Here is a 21,191-nt window from a genome sequence, read left to right on the forward strand (position 1 = left end):
GAGCGCGCGGGCGGGCGGGCGGGGCGGACGGACTGCGAGGCGGCACCATCCGGCCTTCACGTTAGGGTTTGAGGGGCGCGGCGGACGGCGCGTCCACCCCCCCCCCCCCCTCTCCTCACCCACCCCTTCAGTTTAATAACGTCAGCGAAAAAGTGCAAGTGGGGGGCGATTGTTGACGGCGCCGGGCAAGGCTTTAATGGTGTCTGTGTTGGGGGAGGGGGGGTGGTGGTAGGGTAGGGTTTGTGTGAGTTTAGGGTGGTGGGGGGGGGGGGGGGGGGGGTGGGGCGGGCGGAGATATCAGGAAAAAAAACCCAGCCGGAGCTGAGGGGGCAAGAATACTACAAAGCGATAAATTATATTGAGAAAATAAAAGACAAGACATTCCTGCCCGCCCGCCCGCCGGCCCGCCAGCCCCACCGCGCCGGGACAGTCGAGGCAGGGCGGCCTGTGATGGAGGATAAGAAAGAGGAGCGCGAGACGGAGATCCAGGAGCACTGCCCCGAGCACTGGTTCTCCAAGTGGGAGCGGCAGTGCCTGGCCGAGAGCGAACAGCAGCAGCAGGCCGAGGCCGACAGGGCGTCGCTGGAGCAGGAGCAGAGCCAGCAGAAGCTGTGGCACCTCTTCCAGAACTCGGCCACCGCCGTGGCCCAGCTCTACAAAGGTAGGGCGGCTGGGTAATGTCGCCCCCCCCCTCCCCCGGGCTCACCCCCCCCCCCCCCCCCCCCCCCCCCCCCCCCCTCGGCTCACCCCATACCCCCAACATACGATAACCTGACCAACGAATCACCCCCCCCCCCCCCCGCAAGATCGCCACTCTCTCCAAATCCACGATTCCCACCCCCAACACACGATCTCCATTCAACCCCCCGTGTACCCACAGTCTCCACCCCCAACCCACGATCCCCACCCTATCCAAAACCACAAACCCCACTACAACAAAAACTCCCCACAAACCCCACTATAATGCACGACACCACCAACCCCACGACCTCCTTCCTCTACACACAACCCCCTTCCCCCACCACACAATCCCCTAACTCACGATCCTCACCCTATCCAAAACCTGCACCAAACACTCCCACAAACCCCACTGTAATCCATGATTCCCCCAAACTCACTACCCCCACCTTCTCCCAATCCACAAACACACAGACAAATCGCTCCACTCTCCCCAAACCCACAACCCACACCCTCTTCCAAACCCACGACCCCCACCCTCTTCCAAACCCACGACCCCCACCCTCTTCCAAACCCGACCCCCACCCTCTTCCAAACCCACGACCCGCACCCTCTCGAAGCCCACAACCCCGCCTGCGTCAACCCCATATCCCCACCCATCCCCCAAATCCTGCTCCCACCCCCCATATCCCTGCTCTACCCATCCCACATATCCCCACCTATTGTCAAACCCCTCCTCCTGCAGCCTTCAAATGACCAAACCCCTCAATATCCCTGCTCCCACTCCCCCCCCTCATCCCTTCTCCAGAACACCGCTGATATCAACACCGCCAATATCTTCTGACCCCCCCCCATATCCCCACCTGATTCCCATAACACTGCCCTCCATACCCACACCTCCAACCCCCCCATATCTCTATGTCCCTCAACCCCTCCGTAAATACCAGCCTCTCAACCTGCCAGATTTCTGTCTCCCATCTCCACCTACAATCCGTTTCTATCCCCTAACGTCCTGCAGTCTCTATATGACCAATCCACCCCTCCCCCATATCCCTGCACCCAACCTCACATATATCTCCTCCCAATCACTCCTCGTACAAACATCCCCCAAAACCACGTTGTCCCTATCCCTGCTCCCCTATATATCTCCCCTATATAACCCACCCCCATAATCTCTGCCCCCCCCCTCCCATATCCCCTGCTTCCCACCCCCCTATATCCAGTCCCAGAGGCACCCCCCCCCCCCCCCCCCCCCCCCCCCCCTGCCCCCCCCCCCCCCATTATCCCCCCTCTAAACCCCACCCCTATCCCTTGCCCCATCTGTAAATCTGGCATTGTCTGGATTTCCCATCCCTCCCTCACATCACCAGTGGTGTGGAGACCCCACACTCCATGCACCACAGTATTCCAGGGTCACCTCTGGTGCAGAGATCTGGATCCCTCCTGTATTGCATGTCCTCCCTCCTCCGGATGGCACCAATGATCTGAGGCTCTCTTTTTTTCACTCTAACCCTGCAATGTGACAGTGTTTTGGACCCTTCACGGTTTGAAGAGCTACGTGGGGGATTGATGGCAGTTCATGTAGCCAGAAGGCAGAGAGACTTAAAGTTGTCAGTTCATGCTTTTATTTCTGCAAGTGTATTTTAACACTAAATGCTTGTAGTTATACTTGTAAACCAATATTTGGCTTTGTGGAATGGGTGGGTCGAAATGTTTTTGAGAGTGCTCCACACAGCCAGAAGTAGAACGATTGTTTTATCAATTGACATGGTTAAATATGTTAATAGTCAAAATTTTAAATTTGGTTTGCGTGTCTGTGGGTTGGGTGTTAATATTATGGGTGTGCTAGCAGACAAACAAAATTGATAAAGATGATTGATTACTTGCCAAGTGTGGATTTTATTAAAAAAAAAAAAAAAAAAAAATCATTTTAATGTTTGAAATTGCCTGAAAAATAGTGTTTATTTTGAAATTACAGATGCAAGGGTAATGCTGAAATCTGTATTATAGTGTCTTTTTGGAGATCAGTTTGCATTCATGGCTTTGCTAACTTGTTTTTTAACTCTCTCCCCATCCCCTCTCCTTCATCCCCCTACTGCTCCCCTCCCTGTGTGGTCTTTGCAGATCGAGTCTGTCAGCAACAAGGGCTGTCACTCTGGGTCCCATTTCAAAATGCCGCCTCGGCTGTCACCAATGTGTACAAAGGTAATATTCAAACTGTTTTGTTAACTCTGCATTGTCTTGACTCGTGCACTTGTGTCTGCAACGGGGTTGACATTTTAGGTGTTGAGCTTAAAAATGGCCAAATGAAGCAATGTGCAGCTTAATTTAATTGGATATAGTAATAACTGTCAGGGGTGCATTTGGGAATTATCAGGATTGCAAGTGAAATATTGAAGCTTCATGCAGCAGCTTGCTCTGTTCTTACTGTTTTGTATGTAACTTCGGAGGCATTGATTATGTCAAACTATTTAAGATGATTCACATAACTATAAATGTGCTGAGTGCTGTTTCCAATCTTTAAGTGACTAAAGAGGTCAAGTCCAAAACACTTCCCCTTCTCCCCTCCCCCTCTTGGTTTCCTTGCATGACTCATGATTGTGGATGCCCAAGACAGCCAAAACAAGATTTCCTTGCTGCAACCATTTTTGGTTTGCTGCTTTCTGTGTTTTAAAAAAAAGATTATTCTCGTTAAATACTCCAAAATACAATGACCATTCCCATTAGTTATATGAGATTACTTTTTTTCTAAACATGCCATTATAATTGTCAGCCTCGGTTGTGTACATTTAATCTATTGATTGCTTTAAAACAACAGTTCTCTTCCTGAAGCCCTTTGTATATGCCATTATTTGTTAACATTATAAATTAGGCAGAAGCTTTACCAAGCAATCGCAGAAAGCCTTTGTGACAAACTAGGAACTTGCTGAATTTCCTTTCTACATTTTAATGCTCAAAATAAAACACCCACCCATACATGGCTGTCATTTGCTCAATACTTGGCACTCATTTGCTTTGAGAGTTACTCTCTGTTTGAGTAAATTGTTTGTTTCCAATCCTAATGCGCATCATTCTTAGCACAGTATGTAAGAATGCTCTACGAAAAACCTAGTCTAATCTAATCTAATCTTACAATTAAGAGGTCATAAAGTATGGTAGTAAATTTGTAAAAAGAAAAATGCACGTCCAACTGCTTCATACTATAGGCAAAGCACAGCTATACTGGCGACATTTGAGTCAATGGTCTTGTATTTACACCTTGTTGAACAGTCTTCACTTTTTCAATGTAGTATCTGAGCTTGTACAATTATATGTACATGATGCATTCTGAGCACAAAGGAAAATAAAATATATTTGAGTTCTAAACATGGTTGAAATGTTTTTGAAAGTAGTTCAAATTAAGTAGTTTTTTTAAAATGGCTAAATAAATTTTATAATTTGGATAGCCTTCATTCAGTTTAAATTATAATTTATAAGAGTACTATTTACTGTTAGTTTGAGGGTTGAAAGATTAGACTTCAATTTGCTGGTAAGAATAACATTTCATTTGTTGTACTACTGGCTATTGATAAAACATTCCGACATTGCCATTTTCTTGCTAAAGTCAACGTGTTTTGATTTGCACCGTGAAGCGGTGATTTTTGCTCAATTTTGGCTGATAAAGGGAATTATAAGCTGCATTTATCCCAATTATTGAAAATAATTAACGTTAATTGTTGGAGAAATTTGCTGAGATCTTCCAAAGTTAAATATTAACAAATAACATGTCAATTTTGTAAATTTAATCTGACCAAATTTAATCTGTAACATCTATAATCTGTTACACGTGAGACAAATTGTGCATCAGTGGAAAAATTCTGTATTTTCCTTCATTTTTGGTTGCTTGTGAGTTTTGGCCATAGATGTACACAAAAATGCTTTTACTGCAACTTATTGCATTGCAAGAATCTGATGCATCTGTGCTCAGTTTGAATGTAGTGTACACACAAATATTTTAGTTCTTTTTAAACATCTAATGATTCTAAAGCTGTACTTGCTCTTCATTTAAACTTTAGAGATGTTAGACTTTAGAGATATAGCATGGAAACAGGCTTCGAGCAATCACCCCGTACGCTAACACTATCCTACACACTAGGAACAATTTGATTGTGGATGATCAACCATGGTCACATTAAATGGTGGTGCTGGCTCGAAGGGCCGAATGACCTATCCTGCACCTATTGTCCATAATTTACAATTTTACCAAAGCCAATTAACCTACAAAACTGTACGTTTGTGGAGTGTGGGAGGAAACCGGAGCTCCCGGAGAAAATCCACACGGTCACATGGAGAATGTACAAACTCCGTACAGGCAGCATCAGTCGTCGGGATTGAACCTAGGTTTCTGCTGCTGTGCCGCCTCATTTGTTTTGAGTAACGTGTTAAACAGTTCTAAACTGATAACCTAAAAAAGTTTTATCTACTATGGTTGAGATAATCTTGCTGTCATTAATGATATTTAATCAATGAGATGTAATCTTTAGGCCTTGCAGAATTAGTGTCAAGCTTGATACATAAATTCTATCATGAGGAAGTAAATTGGCCCAAAAGCCAAATTGACAGGTCAGTAAATGCATGTCTTGGTATATAGAATAATTTAAATTTTGAATGTACCTGGCTATTCTGAGAAGTTTTTTTTGTTTCAGAAAGTATTGAAGCTCAACGCAGAAGTTATGATTTAGGAATTCAGATCGGTTATCAACGACGTAATAAGGATGTGTTAGCTTGGGTAAAAAAGCGGAGACGAACCATTCGAAGAGAAGATTTAATCAGCTTTTTATGCGGAAAAGCACCACCTCCACGCAATACCAGAGCCCCCCCTAGACTGACAGTTGTAACCTCTCCCACCAGAGCACCCACAACAGAAACTAGCTCATCTGTAGAGACGGACTTACAGCCTTTCCGTGAAGCCATTGCACTACATGGTAATTATACTATTACGTAATAATGCTTGAGGAAAATAAATGCTGATTTCAAAATATCTTTGATATTCATATGCAGAACTTCAGCATTATTAGATTGATATCTCAATTTCGCCTGTCAAAGATGTTGCACGTGGTGTGATGAAATGTAGCTTCATTATAATTTAATTAATGACAATATTCAAGTGAAATTGAAACATTTCAAGTGCATTTTATGTTTTCTCGTGTTTGATAGGACACGGAATTGTCTGCTTGATTTTTGGTGATCTATTAAGGTTCTGTGAAATGCTTTATCATTGCAGATTTAACACCATTTTGACCCATAAAACACCATCTGAGCTGCTTCTCGGTAACAGTTGAGTTATGTTTTGCTAAACATTAGGAGTTGTACAAGTCATTTAATCTTTATGAAAATATTTTTACTTCAGGCATTTCAATTTGAGTTCCAGCACTGAATATTCAAGATACCATGACTTTTTCTTTTGGCGTGGAAGAGGGGTGGTTGAAAATATCAAGTATATTTTTTAAAGCTTATGTTTTAATGCCCATTTGTCCATTCTAGTGCTATTAATATCCCATGACAATCTCATGACAGGCTTTGTTAGTGTGTCATTACTTTAACCAGTTCAAAAGGTTTTGCTGTCTTTGCTGTAGAATTTACAAAAGTTTTATACTTTGTCATTGAATTTATTGTTGCATTCTTTTTTGGAATATGTTATTGTAGACAATTTTGCCAAGCACTCCATTGGAAAATTTTTGACAGTGTCTAACATCCTTTGGAATTCCATGTCTGGAAGTATTAACGGAGTTTTGATGTGTCTGAAAACTAATTTTACAAGCACGGGTTGGTCAATGCACTATGCCCTTTTTTACCAATTTCAGTTGTCATTAGCTTGTAGCAGAATTATCGCCTCCATTTGATGATTACTTAACTGCCTCAATGCTGATGGATATTTTAACTGCTCTATCTGCACCCCACCCACAATCCTTGGTGTTTTTAAAATTTAATTATTTGTTATTTCTTTCCGAGCCTTAAATTCCTGTTTTCCTTTTGCCTTTTACCATTTCTGACCTCTGCCCATTCATGTGGGTTCATTCAAATTTTAGAAGAGATGGCCAGGCATAAAGTGTGGCATTAAGTTTATTAAATAAGTCGGCAAGGGAGGGAAGACATCAGCAGATTGTAACGGTTGGAGAAAAACGGTTAACTGTTGTAGAAAAAACGGCACAACAGTTGGTGATGTTTGAGAGTTATTTTCTAGCTAACTTGTAGATTGAAACCAGTGATTGAACCAGAAAAGAGAATGCTATTTAGCCATGCAGTAGTGTGGCCTATCCAGTTTCTGTGTGGTTTCATAATCTGGATTGATCTCTTGATGCTGTGTAATTCTACTGACAGAACCTTAAAGTTGCTTATTAATTCATAATGGCAAGTTTGAGTGAAAAAGGCTTTGTGCAATTTAAAAAACAACCTTTTTTGCGGAAAAAAAACACGAACAAAGATCAGTCTGATTGTAATTGTAGAAATTGTCATTGTTAGAAGTATTGTAGAAAATAGTTTAATTTAAATAATATTGGTCATATTTTGAGGGATTTTTGATTTATTGTATTTGCTACCTGAAGGGTATTGAATTGGATTGCAAATTATTCGATGGGAGTAAGATTTTAATACAAATCTACCGCTGAATTTTTTTTCCCCTGAAACCTTTAATTCTAGAGCCTTTCTGGATTTTGCCAGACCAACTGAGGTTGCAGCCTCAGAGGAGTAGAACGGTCCGACTAGGTTGCCCAGAGGCTAAGCTACTGGCCAGCAAAGTCGGCCTTGGAAGTTGGCTATGGGAACAGATCTGCTGGCTGCGCTGTAGTTCCAGAAATCCCGTCCACAGTAGGCGAATTTGACCCACCGATCGGCTATGGGGAAATGATATGCTGGCCCCGATCGCTGGGGGGCAAATTCGACGTGCCATTAGGCTGCAGAAGTCTTCTATGGGAATGTATCTACTATGTCCGGCCAAGCTGGAGTTCCAGAGACCCGGACGTAGGTGGCAAATTTGACTCTCAGATCACCGTGGAAATTTCAATGAGGTAGAGATAGGCTGTCTCATCTGGTCTAGGCCCCACATTTTCAGGAGTGCTATGGTAATTTTGTGCCTTTACTGGAAATTGGTGGTGAGCCTGCACTTAATTCAATGGCATGATTGCGAGTTTTTATAAAACAAATTCCCGCTTTGTCATGTTGGTACTTGAGTTTGCAAGAATGAGATTGTATTGAGTTTAGTGTATTTGGAAAGTGTCAAGTTTTGACAAGTTTAATTTTTGAGGAAATGGTTGTATTTCATGTTGCTTTTCAAGACGTGAACAACTAACTTAACACTTAAAATCAGGAATTTAGTGTGTACTCACTTTTGTGGGAATCCAGATGATTTGCTCCAGATGAATGATCGATACCCAGAGGTGCTGGCCATGACCTACACGTACAGCTGTTTTAATTCTGCACTGAACATTAAGGTGCACATGACATCCTAAACTAGCCCGCTCAACATCAAGTTCAAAATCAAGAGTGGTCCCGACCTGAAATGTCGTCTGTCCATTTCCTTCCCCACATGCTGCCCAACCAGCTAATTTCCTCCAGTGGATTATATTTTCCTTCTATTGTCTCTTGCATGTCCATTTATTTCATTGGATTAGCTCAGTGGAGATATGTTTTATTCTGTTCATATATGCTCCAACCAGTTCAATAAAATCCCATCTCTAGGTGTTAATGAACTAGATTTTGATGTGGCTCAATCTACAATTTAGTCATAAGTGTCTCAATTCAAAATGCCACCTCTGGTCCAGTTGGCTGATAAAAGCTTCCACCATTAACATTGGGAAGGATCTGTGAACCTATTCATTTCAGTGGGTGCTACAGGGCTATAGGGAAGAATGAGGTAATTGTACCAATAGTAATTTAAGTTCTAGTTTTAAATGTCTGGTTAATCAATTTTTAAGAAGTATTGATAGACTGAAACTGGGAGGGAGTGTTGGGTGGGTATGGAGGCGTGTTTTTAAGCTTTAGAGGAGTTTTACAGGTAATGTATTTTGCCTTCCTGTGTCATTTGAGGCATTTGAGACTCAAACCATTTCAGCCATCTAAATCCAATATGGGCCATGGGTCTAACCAAGAATATTTAGCCGTAAAACTTTCACGGGATTTGGTTTTATTGAAGCCGATGGATTCTCTGGTACCTTGCTGAGCTGACGGTACTAATGGCATTCTGTTAAGTTCAACAAGCCATTTAATGCTAGTGGCCAATTTGCAGTTGCAGTAAAAGTTGTTAGTACATCCCCATCACATTTTGCAATTTCTCCCTTTTCTGCACAGTACATGAGACAATGGTAATAATTATCTGTGTTCTATTTAAGATGAAAATCTGTAGACTAGATATTATGGCTGCCCTAATTAAATACAGTGGTGTATTTAAAATGAAGGATCCTTTTGAGCAGCATTATCTCCGGCGTCCAATGCTGGAAGTGTAATTTCCAAATCAAGAATCCAAATAAAATGTACTTGTTTTAAATGTTTTCCTTTATCTTCTGAAAACACTTTCGTATGTAGTCTTTCAGTCTTTGGCTATTGCAGTTTACTTATGGTTATTTAAGCTTGGAAATTGACCATATATTTATTGCGATACAGCTTGTCGAGCAGCTGCCTTTTGATCCTGACCTCTAGTGCTCTCTGTGCAGAGTTTTTTACATTCTCCATGTCCATGTGTGTTTCCTCCCACATTCTAAATACATAGGATTGGTCGTTAATTGGCTGCTGCAGGTTGCCCCTAGTGATAGATTGTGTTAGTGTAAATGAGTGGTTTGTCAGAGCATTCATTTGGAGGAAGGGCCTGTTTCCAGGGTATGCATCTCTATGATTCTTATGTGGCATCTAATTAGGATCAAGGTTGAAAATTTGAAGTTAATTTTGGTAGCTACTGTAGTTGGTCCAGATCATGATGTCCTGCTAGAATCTGTTGGTCTGAAGCTGTTCACCATACTTGAACGTGACTCTGGGATTAAAAAGTCAAACAAATTAATTGCATAAATTTGCTTTTGTAAAGCGTTTGAATGGCAGGGTTAAATTGTAAACTTGTAAATTTGAGCTAACTGGCAAATGAATTGTAGAGCAATACTCTAAAAAGGTAAACCAAGTAGTTGTAGTGAAAAATAATTTGAGATTTTATTTTCATTGATATTTTAAATAGTCATACAGCACGGATATAAAGGCCCTTTGGCCCAACTTACCCATGCCAACCAAAAGGCACCATCTACACTGGTCCCACCTGCCTGCATATGGTTCAAATGTTTAAGAAAGAACTGCAGATGTTGGTAAATAGATGATAGACACAAAATGCTGCAGTATCTCAGCGGGTGAGGCAGCATCTATGGAGAAGATGCTGAAGATATCAGTGTAGAAGGGTTTCGACCCGAAACATTGCCAATTCCTTCTCTCCATAGATGCTACCTCACCCGTTGAGTTACTCCAGCATTTTGTGTTTACCTGCATATGGTCCATATCCCTCTAAACCTTTTCTATCCATGAACCTGTTGAAATGTCTTTAAAATGTATCTGGCAGCTTGTCCATATACCCACTGCCCAATGTGTGGAAAAAGTTCCGCCTCGGGGCCCTATTAAATGTTTCCACTGTTACCATAAACCTATGTCCACTAGTTCTTGATTCCCCTACTCTAGGATAAAGACTCTGTATTTATCTTAACTATTCCCTTTATGATCTTATACAGCTTTATAAGATCACCCCTCATCCTCCTGGTCTCCAAGGAATAAAGTCCTAGCCCGCCTAACCTCTCCCTATAGCTCAGACCCTCAAGTCCTGGCAACATCCTCGCAAATCTTCTCTGCACTCATTCCAGCTTAACAACATCCTTCTTATAGGCAGGTTAACAAAATTGAACACAATACTCCAAATGCGGCCTCACTAATGTCTTGTACAACTGTAACATAACATCCCAACTTCTATACGCAATACCCTGACAGGTGAAGGATAATGTACCAAATGCCTTCTTTCCCACTCTTATCTACTATGATGCCACTTTCAGGGAACTATGTACCTGTACTCAAGTCAAGTCGAGTCAAGTTTATTTGTCACATACACATACGAGATGTGCAGTGAAATGAATGTGGCAATGCTCGCGGACGTTTGTGCAAAAGACAAACAACAAAACAACCAAACAAATTATAAACACAATCATAACACACATATTCTTTTAAATAATAAATAATGGAAGGAAAAACGTTCAGTAGAGTTAGTTCCTGGTGAGATAGGCGTTTACAGTCCGAATTGCCTCTGGGAAGAAACTCCTTCTCAACCTCTCCGTTCTCACCGCATGGCAACGGAGGCGTTTGCCTGGCCGTAGCAGCTCGAACAGTCCGTTGCAGGGGTGGAAGGGGTCTCCCATGATTTTATTTGCTCTGGAGTTGCACCTCCTGTTGTATAGTTCGTGCAGGGGGGTGAGTGAAGTTCCCATAGTGCGTATGGCTGAACGCACTACTCTCTGCAGAGCCTTCTTGTCCTTGGCAGAGCAATTCCCAAACCAGATGGTAATGTTCCCGGACAAGATGCTTTCCACCGCCGCTGCGTAGAAGATCCTCGATCCCTCTGCTTTATAACACACCAGGTATCTGCCATGTGAAGGTCCTACCCCGGTTTCACATCCCAAAAAGCAACACCTCACACTTAACTACATTAAATTCCGTTAGCCATTCCTCAGCCAACTGATCCAGATCCTGCTGTAATTTTTGATAACTATCTTTGCTATCTACGATGCCACCCGCTTTCTTGTCATCTGCAAAACACTAACCATGCCTTGTGCATTTCATTCAAATCATTGATATAAATCGCAAACAGCAATGGTTCCAGCGCTGATCCCTGAGGCACACCACTAGTCACAGGCTTCCAGAACGAAAAACAACCTTCCACCTTCAGCATCTGCTTCCTTCCAAGAGCCCAATTCTCTATCCAGTTGGCTAACTCTCTCTGGATTCCCTGTGAACTAACCTTCCAGAGCAGCCTACCATACGGAATCTAATCAGATGCCTTGCTGAATTCCACATAGAAAACGTCTACGGCTTTGCCCTTGTTAACCTTTTTGGTTATTTCAAAAGATATCAAATAACAAGAACCGGCTAAGTGAATGCTGTCCTTATAAGTGACCACAGTGCAGGGACATCGTGCAATAGAAACAAAACTGCAAGACGTCACCTGAATATTGCCAGGGCTCAAGGCCACACATCCTAGCGACCATATTTTGGCCTCAGTGATATAATGGTTTAGGTTTGTGTAATTATTGTAGATGTACTAGAATAACACATGGGGCATTGAATTATAAAAGTCCTCATAGAGATATTGTCAGGTTATTTGAGGTGTTGAGAAATGACGTGACATTTTAATTTCGTCAACGGTAACTGGGAAGATGGATAGTTATTTTTTCCAGTTGGGAATTTTAAGAAAAGTCTGATTTTTGGCAGTGGTTAAAAATTACTTTGATGTGCAGAGGGTAGAAATGCTTTTGCCATGGTAACTTGCTTAATTTTAAATCTGAGTGAGTTAAAGGTATTTAGAGGGCATGGGAGTGACAGCAGAGACATCTACGTCTCCTCGTAAATGAAGTACAAAGCTAGCTTGCAGTAAAACCAGTAATTATGAGGGCAAAGGCACGATTGGCTTTTGTTGCAAGAGAACAAAGTGAGGAATACATGTGGCAACCTCTGGGCACCAATAAAGGGCCTGTCCCACTTGGCTGTCATTTACACGACAGGCCGGTAGTGACTGACGCACGCGTCATCATGCATCCGCACAGCTGTCTGGAGCGCGTGACGTCATTTGAAGATAGACACAAAATGCAGAAGTAGCTCAGCGGGACCGGCAGCATCTCTGGATAGAAGGAATGGATGATGTTTCAGGTCGAGACTCTTCTTCAGTCTGAAGAAGGGTCTCGACCCGAAAGGTCACCCATTGGTTTTTGGGCCTGTCCCGCTTTGGACGTCAGTTACGTGACAGGCCGGTGGCACGCGAAGATTTAGTACAAGACGAAATCCACACCACTCCATGCGCCCGTCCCGCGTTACCCACACACTAGCAGGTCGCGTAAATGGTGCTCTAAGTGGGACAGGCCCTTAAGACCTCACTTGAAGTACTATGTACAATTTTTATACATTTAAAAGGAATGTATATATTTGCATGGGAATAGTTTTTGAAAAAGTTCACTTAGTTAATTACTGGGATGAGTAAAGGCTTAGAAGGTTGGGTCTATGTGCAAAATACAAAAAGATTTGTTTATTTTCTCAGAAGTTAGTTTAGAACTAAGGATTATAGTTTCAGAATAATGGTAGCCCTTTAAGGTAATTGCCAAGTTGCAATTATTTAAGAAATGGAATTGAAGTGAAGTTCTTGAATTGCAGTTCAGGGACAAGGCTGTATTTCTTGTTGTTAGATGGTTGTTAGATGGTTGCAACATAGGCCAGAGATTAAAACCAAAGGATTTGTGAAGCTGGACGAAGGAATGTGAGTGGAGAGGGGAAGTGCACGTGGACCTCTGGACTGGAGATGCTGGGGTCCCTGGTTGGAGGTGAGGGGGGGGGGGGGGGGGGGGGGGGGAGATATAAGGACCCGAGGAGGATGTGGGGGTGTAACCTGTTTTGTTTTCTTGGGTGCATATGTATAGTTGGGTTACAGATCAGCTGTGATCTTCCAGAATGGCAGAGCAATGTCAAAGACCAGTGGTGGCCTCCTGCTTCTGTTCATCCAGTATAACTTTTATGGCGGCCTTTTAGTGACATTCATATAAATTATGACAACATTTGCTTAATTACTGGCCTTGGGGGGGGCACTTTACTGATATTTTGGATAAGTCTCCAGTACAATGGCTATTATCTTAAATGAAAAATGACTTTTGTCAACCTGTTGAATTCTGTTAGTGCTGATGAGTTTTGTCAATGTCGACTTTTTAACCATGCTATGAAACAAGGCTACATTGAACTCTCCCAATACAAGCACAAGCCGAGCCTGAAACATTGAATTGTGCATGACATTTACATTTTTATGCTAAATTTGTCATTGTCAGATTCACAATTCAATCAGTTGTTATGGCCACTGTGATTTGTGGGATCTTGCTATGTGAATGTGGAATCAATATTTCCGATATTGCATTGGCAAGGGCTCTTCAAAAGTAGGCTAACCAAGATTATCAGCCCGCACAAGATCCACATCCCTCCATTCCCAGCATATCCGTAGGCCTATCCAAATGCCACTAACGTATCTGCTTCAAGCTACCACCCTCAGTCGTGGGTTCCAGGCACTCATCACCCTCTGCAAAAAGAAACTTGCACCGCATGTCTCCTTTAAGATATGCCCCCTGACCTTAAAGCTAAGTCCGCTAGTCTTTGACATTTCCACTTGGTGTTCCAGAGAAAACAAACCAAGTCTGTACACCACCTTCTTGTAGCTAATACCCTCTAATCGAGGCATCATTCTGGTAAACTTCCTCTGCACCCTCTCCAAAGCCTCCACATTCTTCCTGTATTGGGACCTCCAGAACTGCATGCAATATACCAAATGTGGCTAACCAAAGTCCTATTATGCTACATCCTGACTTATACTCAGTGCCCTGACCATTGAAGGCAAGCATATATCACACCTTTACCACTCTACTTGTGTTGCCATTTTCAGAGTTGGATCCTAATATCCCTCTGTACATTAATTGTATATATTTTCATGGCATGCTACCTCCCAAAGTGCAGTATCTCACAATTGCTCGGATTAAACACCATCTGCCATTTTTCTTCCCATTTCTGTACCCCGCCGTATACTTTAACACCCTTCCTCACAATCTGTGACCCCAGCAAACTTGGTGACATTTGCAAACTTACCAACCAATCCATTTACATATGACTTGGACTTAAATGTAGATCCCAGTACAGATCCCTGCGCATCCACACCTGACTCTCATCGATTACATTTGACGACACCTCGGAAAACTCAATCAAGCTGGTAAGATATGATCTGCCGCATACATAGCCATGCTGACTGTTCCTTATTAACCCATGCTCTTCCAAATGGGAGTAAATTCTATCCCAGATAATTTTCTCCAATAGCTTCTCTAAGCTTACTGGCAAATCTATTTGGTCTCCATGGTCTTGAACTGATAAAGGTGTCAAACTTTATCCTATTTGTGCATCGTTGTGATGGATTTATGAGATAAAAAGTAATTGGGGTTTCTCCTACACAAGCTGTCGATAGTTCCCGAGGCCTCATTATTGTACCCCACTCCCCTGTGCCCCACCTGGACATACTTATTTATCCCATCTCCCTCCAACTAAATTCCTTCTTCTAGCTTCACAATTTGCAGCTCTTCAATCACTGTCTAACACTTGCATTAATCTCTGGTCTTGTTCTGATCATCTGCCCATCAACCCTCCCCCCCCCTCCTCCCTCGCTTGTGTCCACCTATTACCTCCCATGCTTTGTTCAGCCTCCTCCCAGCTTTCCTTTCTCCCACAATCACCATGCAATCAGTCTGAAGAGGGGTCTTGAACCAAACATCACCCATCCATGTTCTCCAGAGAGATCCACTGAGTTACTCCAGCACTTTGTGCCCTTTTATTGCATCTTCAAGTTCAGTTTTGCATTTAGACTTTAGAGATACAGCACAGAAGCAGGCCTTGTGGCCCACCGAGCCTGCGCTGACCAGTGATCACCGATACACCAACACTATCCTACACACTAGGGACAATTTACAATTTTTACCAAAGAAAATTAATCTACTAACCGGTATGTCTTTGGAATGTGAGAGGAAACCAGAGCACTCTGAGAAAACCCACTTGGTCATAGGGTGAGCATACAAACTCTGTACATACAGCACCCATGGTCAGGATCGAGCCCAGGTCTCTTGCGCTGTAAGGCATCAAATCTACTGCGGTGCTACTGTGCCACCCTTTAAATTGTGAAAACTTCTTATTTTTTATGGGCTGGAACAGGGAAAATAGCTATTGTCCAAACATGCTTAAATGCTGTAACTTCCATGGATTGAAGTTGTTCATCCAACTAAATACCACAGTGTCCATGAATCTTGCACTGGGACCATTAATGTTTTCTCATTTAACACTTATAATGGTTTTTTTTTTGTTTTGTTTTCACAGGCCTTAGTGGAGCAATGGCTAGTATAAGTGTACGCTCAAGTACTCCAGGGTCTCCCACTCATGTAAGTGGTAGCTCTAACTCTTCTCGCAGGAGAAATGGACTCCACGATGTGGATTTGAACACTTTCATATCAGAAGAAATGGCACTCCATTTGGACAATGGTGGCACTAGGAAGCGTTCCTCAGCCCAGTGTACTGATGTGATCACTGATTCCCCTACGCACAAACGCAATCGAATGCTTTGAACTTTTATATTGTCACCATGCTACTTGAAAGCCACTTGATACTCGACACTTTCTTGAATGGAAATGGAGGGCCATCGTAACTAGTTTGATTGTGAAAGTACAAGTGAATTCAATAATGATTGCCATAAAGGAAGTTCTAACTAATGCAGTAGCTGCCTCTTGTAATTATGGCTTTCCCTGTACTGGTCTTGTGACAGAGGACATTTGATCATTTGTGTAGTAGTTAGCAAGATCATCATAGGTAAACACATTAGGTTCCAAGCTAAAGTGACCTTAACTTTTATCTATTCAAGGGAAGGGTGATTTGGATGTTAATTTGGTTAACATGTTAATTGCCCTTTTTTTATTTTCTGCTGTGTTGACTGCTTGACCAGTTGCCAATATATCACTGATATTGTCTATGTTAAAATGGCATCCTCTGTCAAATCTGCCGACTTCCATTTTAAAGTGCTGTACTAAGACACAAGTTCGTATAGTGCAAGTACATGCGTTGTATCAATATTGGATTACTTTTAGTTAGACTCACGCAGCTGCTAATTCTGTCAACTGTGGAAATGGTGCTATGATGGTCATGCAATGAATATCAAAAAATCAACAAAGATCTTTATTGGATTCACTTCTTGTGTTTGTGTTGCAAAAAATACAAAAATACTATTGACTTTTCCATAAATTCTAAAATACTCTTGTTATGTTTAAATATATAAATATATATAAATATATGTAATGTGTATATACTAAGCATTTGAATGCTGGTATGATACTCGTTCTACATAATGTAAATAAAATGTGCACACCAAACCCTGGAGTGGATATCCAAAATCAGAACTACATCATGCTTGGTTTTAAATGTTTCCTCACACAATCGAGCAGGGTCAGATCATTGGGTAGTTGTTGGAACATAACCTTCAGTGGGTAGAAAATGACAATTTGGTTTGTGGCCTGCTCACTTTTGAAATTGTCAGCAGTAGTTAGTTAAAGGAGGTTGACATTTTTTTGTGTGAACATATTTGCGTAAACTACTTGCATAAATCTGAACAATTGCTTTATGTCACGTTGTAATTTGGTAACCCTCTGGTTGCATTATGTGGTGTTTAAAAGAGGAGCCTTATGTCAGTTTTGGGGGAGAATTTCAACTTCTGAATTTACACTGTGGTAAGCAAGCTTAGCAAAAAAAACGTATGTGATTTTAATGGCGATCCTTTTCAGTTAGTTTTGATTTTCAAGTTAAAATCTACAAGTGGTCACTACGTAGTCCAACAACTTGCACAGAAACTTGATGTACACACTAACTCAAGCAATTTGCCCATTTGCACATGCAGATACTGGTCATGATGGCTATTTTGAGTTGACTTGTTTTCTCACTGAGAAGGCTATGCAAAGTGCAATTTTACTGTTTCAAGTAATACTAACTGGCGGGTATTGTCTGTTGTCCTCTCCTGCATGTTTGCAGTAGACAACCCAGCCAGCCTAAAAGGTGGCTTGCTTTTTAAGCCAGAGGCGGTAAGGATATGCTGCAAGGCAGCACTTTTTTTGCAATAGTTTAGGTAATCTTCCATTGATAGTTCCCTCTTATTCCCCACAAACACCCTGCCCCATTCACTGACTCCAAGCCAGGTATGGGTAGTATTAATGGACATTGGGAACCATGTCATTGGTTTCTGGAGAAGGTTATATAATAAATAATTGAAGTGCAAGGAGGGCTGCATCTGATCCTGGATTTCCTAATGAAATTTTGCATGGTAAGAACAGAGTACGATTTTTAAATGCTGACCATCATCAGACATTTTACTAAATTTTACATTGGTCTCTAGATTCCCTTTGTCATTGGGAATGCTAGGAACTCTCAATGATCAGTTTTAGCCTTCAAAAAAGTGTTTTCAGGTCGGGTATTGTGTTAAATTGTCAGTGTGGTTGGTTGGTGCAGAAGGGGCAGTGTAACACAAAGCTGTCAGTATATTGCAGATTCACTGTTTGAACTAGCATGGTGCGGAGGGGTGGGTGGGGGTCTGGTATTGATTTTAACAGGTTCCGGTAAGGGGGGGGGGGGGGGGGGAGGGGGGGGAGGGAGGGGGAGGGAGGAGGGAGGGAGGGAGAGGGAGAGAGAGAGAAGGTGAAAAAACGAATATACGTCCAAAAAGTGAAAATAAGGCTTAGAGCAAACTTTGCACTAACAACCTTTCTGTTTACATTTGATTGGCATTAGCATGTCTATCCTCACCATTCTTGCCACAACCCTCGGGATTGATTTTTGCGGTAGTTTTTTGGCCACTTTTCTAGCTCAATGTACAATTTTAAATCTAGGTGAAGAACAGTAGGGATAGGTCAGGTCACCCACCTTTGAAGCGATTGAGAAAATTCCATGTTTTGATAGTTAAGTTTTAAGTGTTCTGAAAAGATATTATCAGATCCCTTGGTATAAAAACTGCCTGATGGATTTCTAAGTTGCACGCTGTTTGCTTTTCTTGAAGTACTTTCATTTGGTGGAAGCCACTGTAAGCTGTAATTGCCATTTTTAAGAATTGGTAACTTACAGTTTTATGCATCAAAAGTTTGTATCAAAATGTTACTTTAACTGTAGCGCGCACTTGGAGAAAGATTAAACACCGTGCAAATCAGATGTTGCTTTCTTTCCATTGCACCTGTTTACCTGGAAAGCATTTTAAAATGCCTTTATTTGGGAGTATTTTTTTGTTTTGTCTTTTTCCTCCTCCAGTCTTCTGCAGTTGTGCATTCACTGCGAGGATAGGGACAGAATTGGCAAATTTCGAGTTGGAAAATTCCTTCTGAAATGTGGAGTTAAAGTACAATGCTTGCATCACTCTGGAAAAAAATTGGTTCCTTTTTGCCTTCATCTCCCAGAACTTAAATCCATGCCTGTAAGATGGCCAATGTATTTGCTAACCTGAATATTAGTTGCAAAAGAATGACGTTGATTTTGGTTTCTTTTTTGTATTCTCATACCCTATTGTACATGGAGGTGAGGGTATTACTGAATGGTACGCTAAATTCATGGTCATGGTGCCATTTGGTGTTCAACAGATGTACGTTGTCACTAGAAGATAACTTTCAAAATATGGCGTTTGCGATGTAATAAGATTTTAATTGTAAATGAATTGCTGTCTTTAGTCAATAATCTCAGATGCTTTAATTTGTAGCCACAGGACTAGGTCGTGAAGGTTTGAACTTTTGGCCTTTTAGTCTCCAAATTTTGTTTTTTACTTTGTACACTCGAGTGTCCCATTAATAAATCACTGCACTTCCAGAGTGTCTGATTGAACTATAACAGTAATAAAGATCTATGAATTGTATTGTGTCCAATTTCCATTATAGCACATTAGCTGTTAGATAAGTTTGATTTCTGTGGTTTCTGGTTTAAAATTCTTGATGCTTTTAATTTGAGTGTGAAATATTTTCTAGCAGTTTTTTCTCCCATTGCTGCCTCAACTGGGAAATAGAGCAATATGCTCTGGGCTGCTGTTTGATCATTTTCTTGCGCATCCCATGCCTTCTTATAAGCCTTTCTCCTTTAAAGAAAATATCTTGGCAAGAGTAAAATGATTTGATTGAAAACCAGGTATTAAGTGCAGTTGGGTAACTATTCCAGACATGCTGAAATAGGATAGTCATAGCTTTACTTCCCCCCCCCCCCCCCCCCCCCCCCTTTTAATTTAAATTAATCGCTCCTTCAGTCTTCGACATGCAATCAAGTACCAAGTAAGAAGAGATTACACAAGTAGGGGGTGGATGAGAAAATGGGATACAGAACTAGTGTGAGCAGGAGCAGTGGCTGGTGTGGGCAGAAAGGCCTGTTTCCATGCTGTATCTCTAAATTAACCAAGTCTGATACCAAATTGTATGGAGGTGTTTAAGAATGGAATGCATTCCACAAATCTCCAAAGTCGCAGAACTGATTGATAATGGTATCAGGAGCTATATGGGGTAGAGTTTAATAGCTACATAATTGCTTAAAGAAACAGAGGTTGCACGCTATGTTAGACCATAATTTTACTTGTCCCATTATAGAAAATCTGTGGCTTCATTTTAAAGTGAAATGTTGCCAGGATGGGAGAATTTTAAGATTGGTTGCACTGTTTTCAGATTTTTAGCATTTTTAGATTTTCTACGGCCAGCACAGCTTCAATGGGCTGAATGGCATTGGTACTATAAATTTGACACATTCACTTGCAGACCAATTCTGCTGTTGTAATAGACTGCTTTGCTGCACAATCCACCTCAGTTTGAAGGTGGTAATTGGCTTCCTCTGAGATGCAACCAAATGTTTATCTTCCCGTTGTTAGTTAAGTCTTGCAAAATCTGTTTTTGCTAACATCTGTACAGACAATCATTTGGGATATTGCACTGATTAGTAATTTACTGATTAAATTATTCCATGTGAAACAGATCTATAATACTTGAATGCTGCATTGATCACTGGCTGATGTATGATGTCAATTAGTGTGCCAAAGATGCAGAACACTTGGTAAAGTGAAAATAATGGAACTACTTTTTTTCATTAAAAGATTCCGTGCAGTGATATTTTTGAAACAAAATACACTATGAAAATTGAGTCCTTCCTTCCATGTTCTTGACTATATATCATTAATGCAACAACATAATTGCAGTACAGTCCAGTAAATAATTCGGCAGGTGAGGTACATCTTTTGTGAGAGGAAAAATAATTTTTGCAATTTGTCAGGATGTTAACATTGGCTCCACAGATTGTCTAATCTGCTGAAGTCGTGCTGCATTTTTATTCTGGCATGGGTGCACTAGACCGATTAGACTGCAGATCATCAGTCTAATGTCCAATATCTGCAGTATTTTACTTTAGTTCTCATGAATTTGTGCTTGTGTGGAAGTGTCTGTACTTCCTGCAGAACTATCGTGCCACCTTATTTCTGAAATCTTGTCAAACCAATTTTGGTTGAGTCCCAGTATTTGACTTACAATTTTCTATTTGTGCAAATTTGAATGGACACTTTTAGCTTAGTAAGATATGACTTTATTTGCAGCAAATCTGTCCAGTCCAGGATAGACACACAGTGCTGGTATAACTCAGGCAGCATCTCTGGAGGAAAACGATGGATGAGGTTTCGGGTTGGGACCATTTTTCAGTCTGAA

At 41.6% G+C, this 21,191-nt stretch overlaps 1 protein-coding gene across 1 annotated transcript; it reads left to right on the top strand.

Moving 5' to 3' along the window:
• The first annotated feature begins 288 nt into the window (after window positions 1-288).
• Window positions 289-16,895, top strand: hapstr1a (HUWE1 associated protein modifying stress responses a). Its single transcript, XM_055651744.1, has 4 exons — window positions 289-661; window positions 2,803-2,883; window positions 5,364-5,642; window positions 15,826-16,895. The coding sequence occupies exons 1-4, from the start codon at window positions 451-453 to the stop codon at window positions 16,068-16,070; spliced, it is 816 nt and encodes a 271-aa protein (XP_055507719.1). The 5' UTR covers window positions 289-450; the 3' UTR covers window positions 16,071-16,895.
• Window positions 16,896-21,191: the final 4,296 nt, after the last annotated feature.

This window comes from Leucoraja erinacea, chromosome 20, assembly GCF_028641065.1.
Source record: "Leucoraja erinacea ecotype New England chromosome 20, Leri_hhj_1, whole genome shotgun sequence".
In the NCBI taxonomy this organism is placed as follows: domain Eukaryota; kingdom Metazoa; phylum Chordata; class Chondrichthyes; order Rajiformes; family Rajidae; genus Leucoraja; species Leucoraja erinaceus.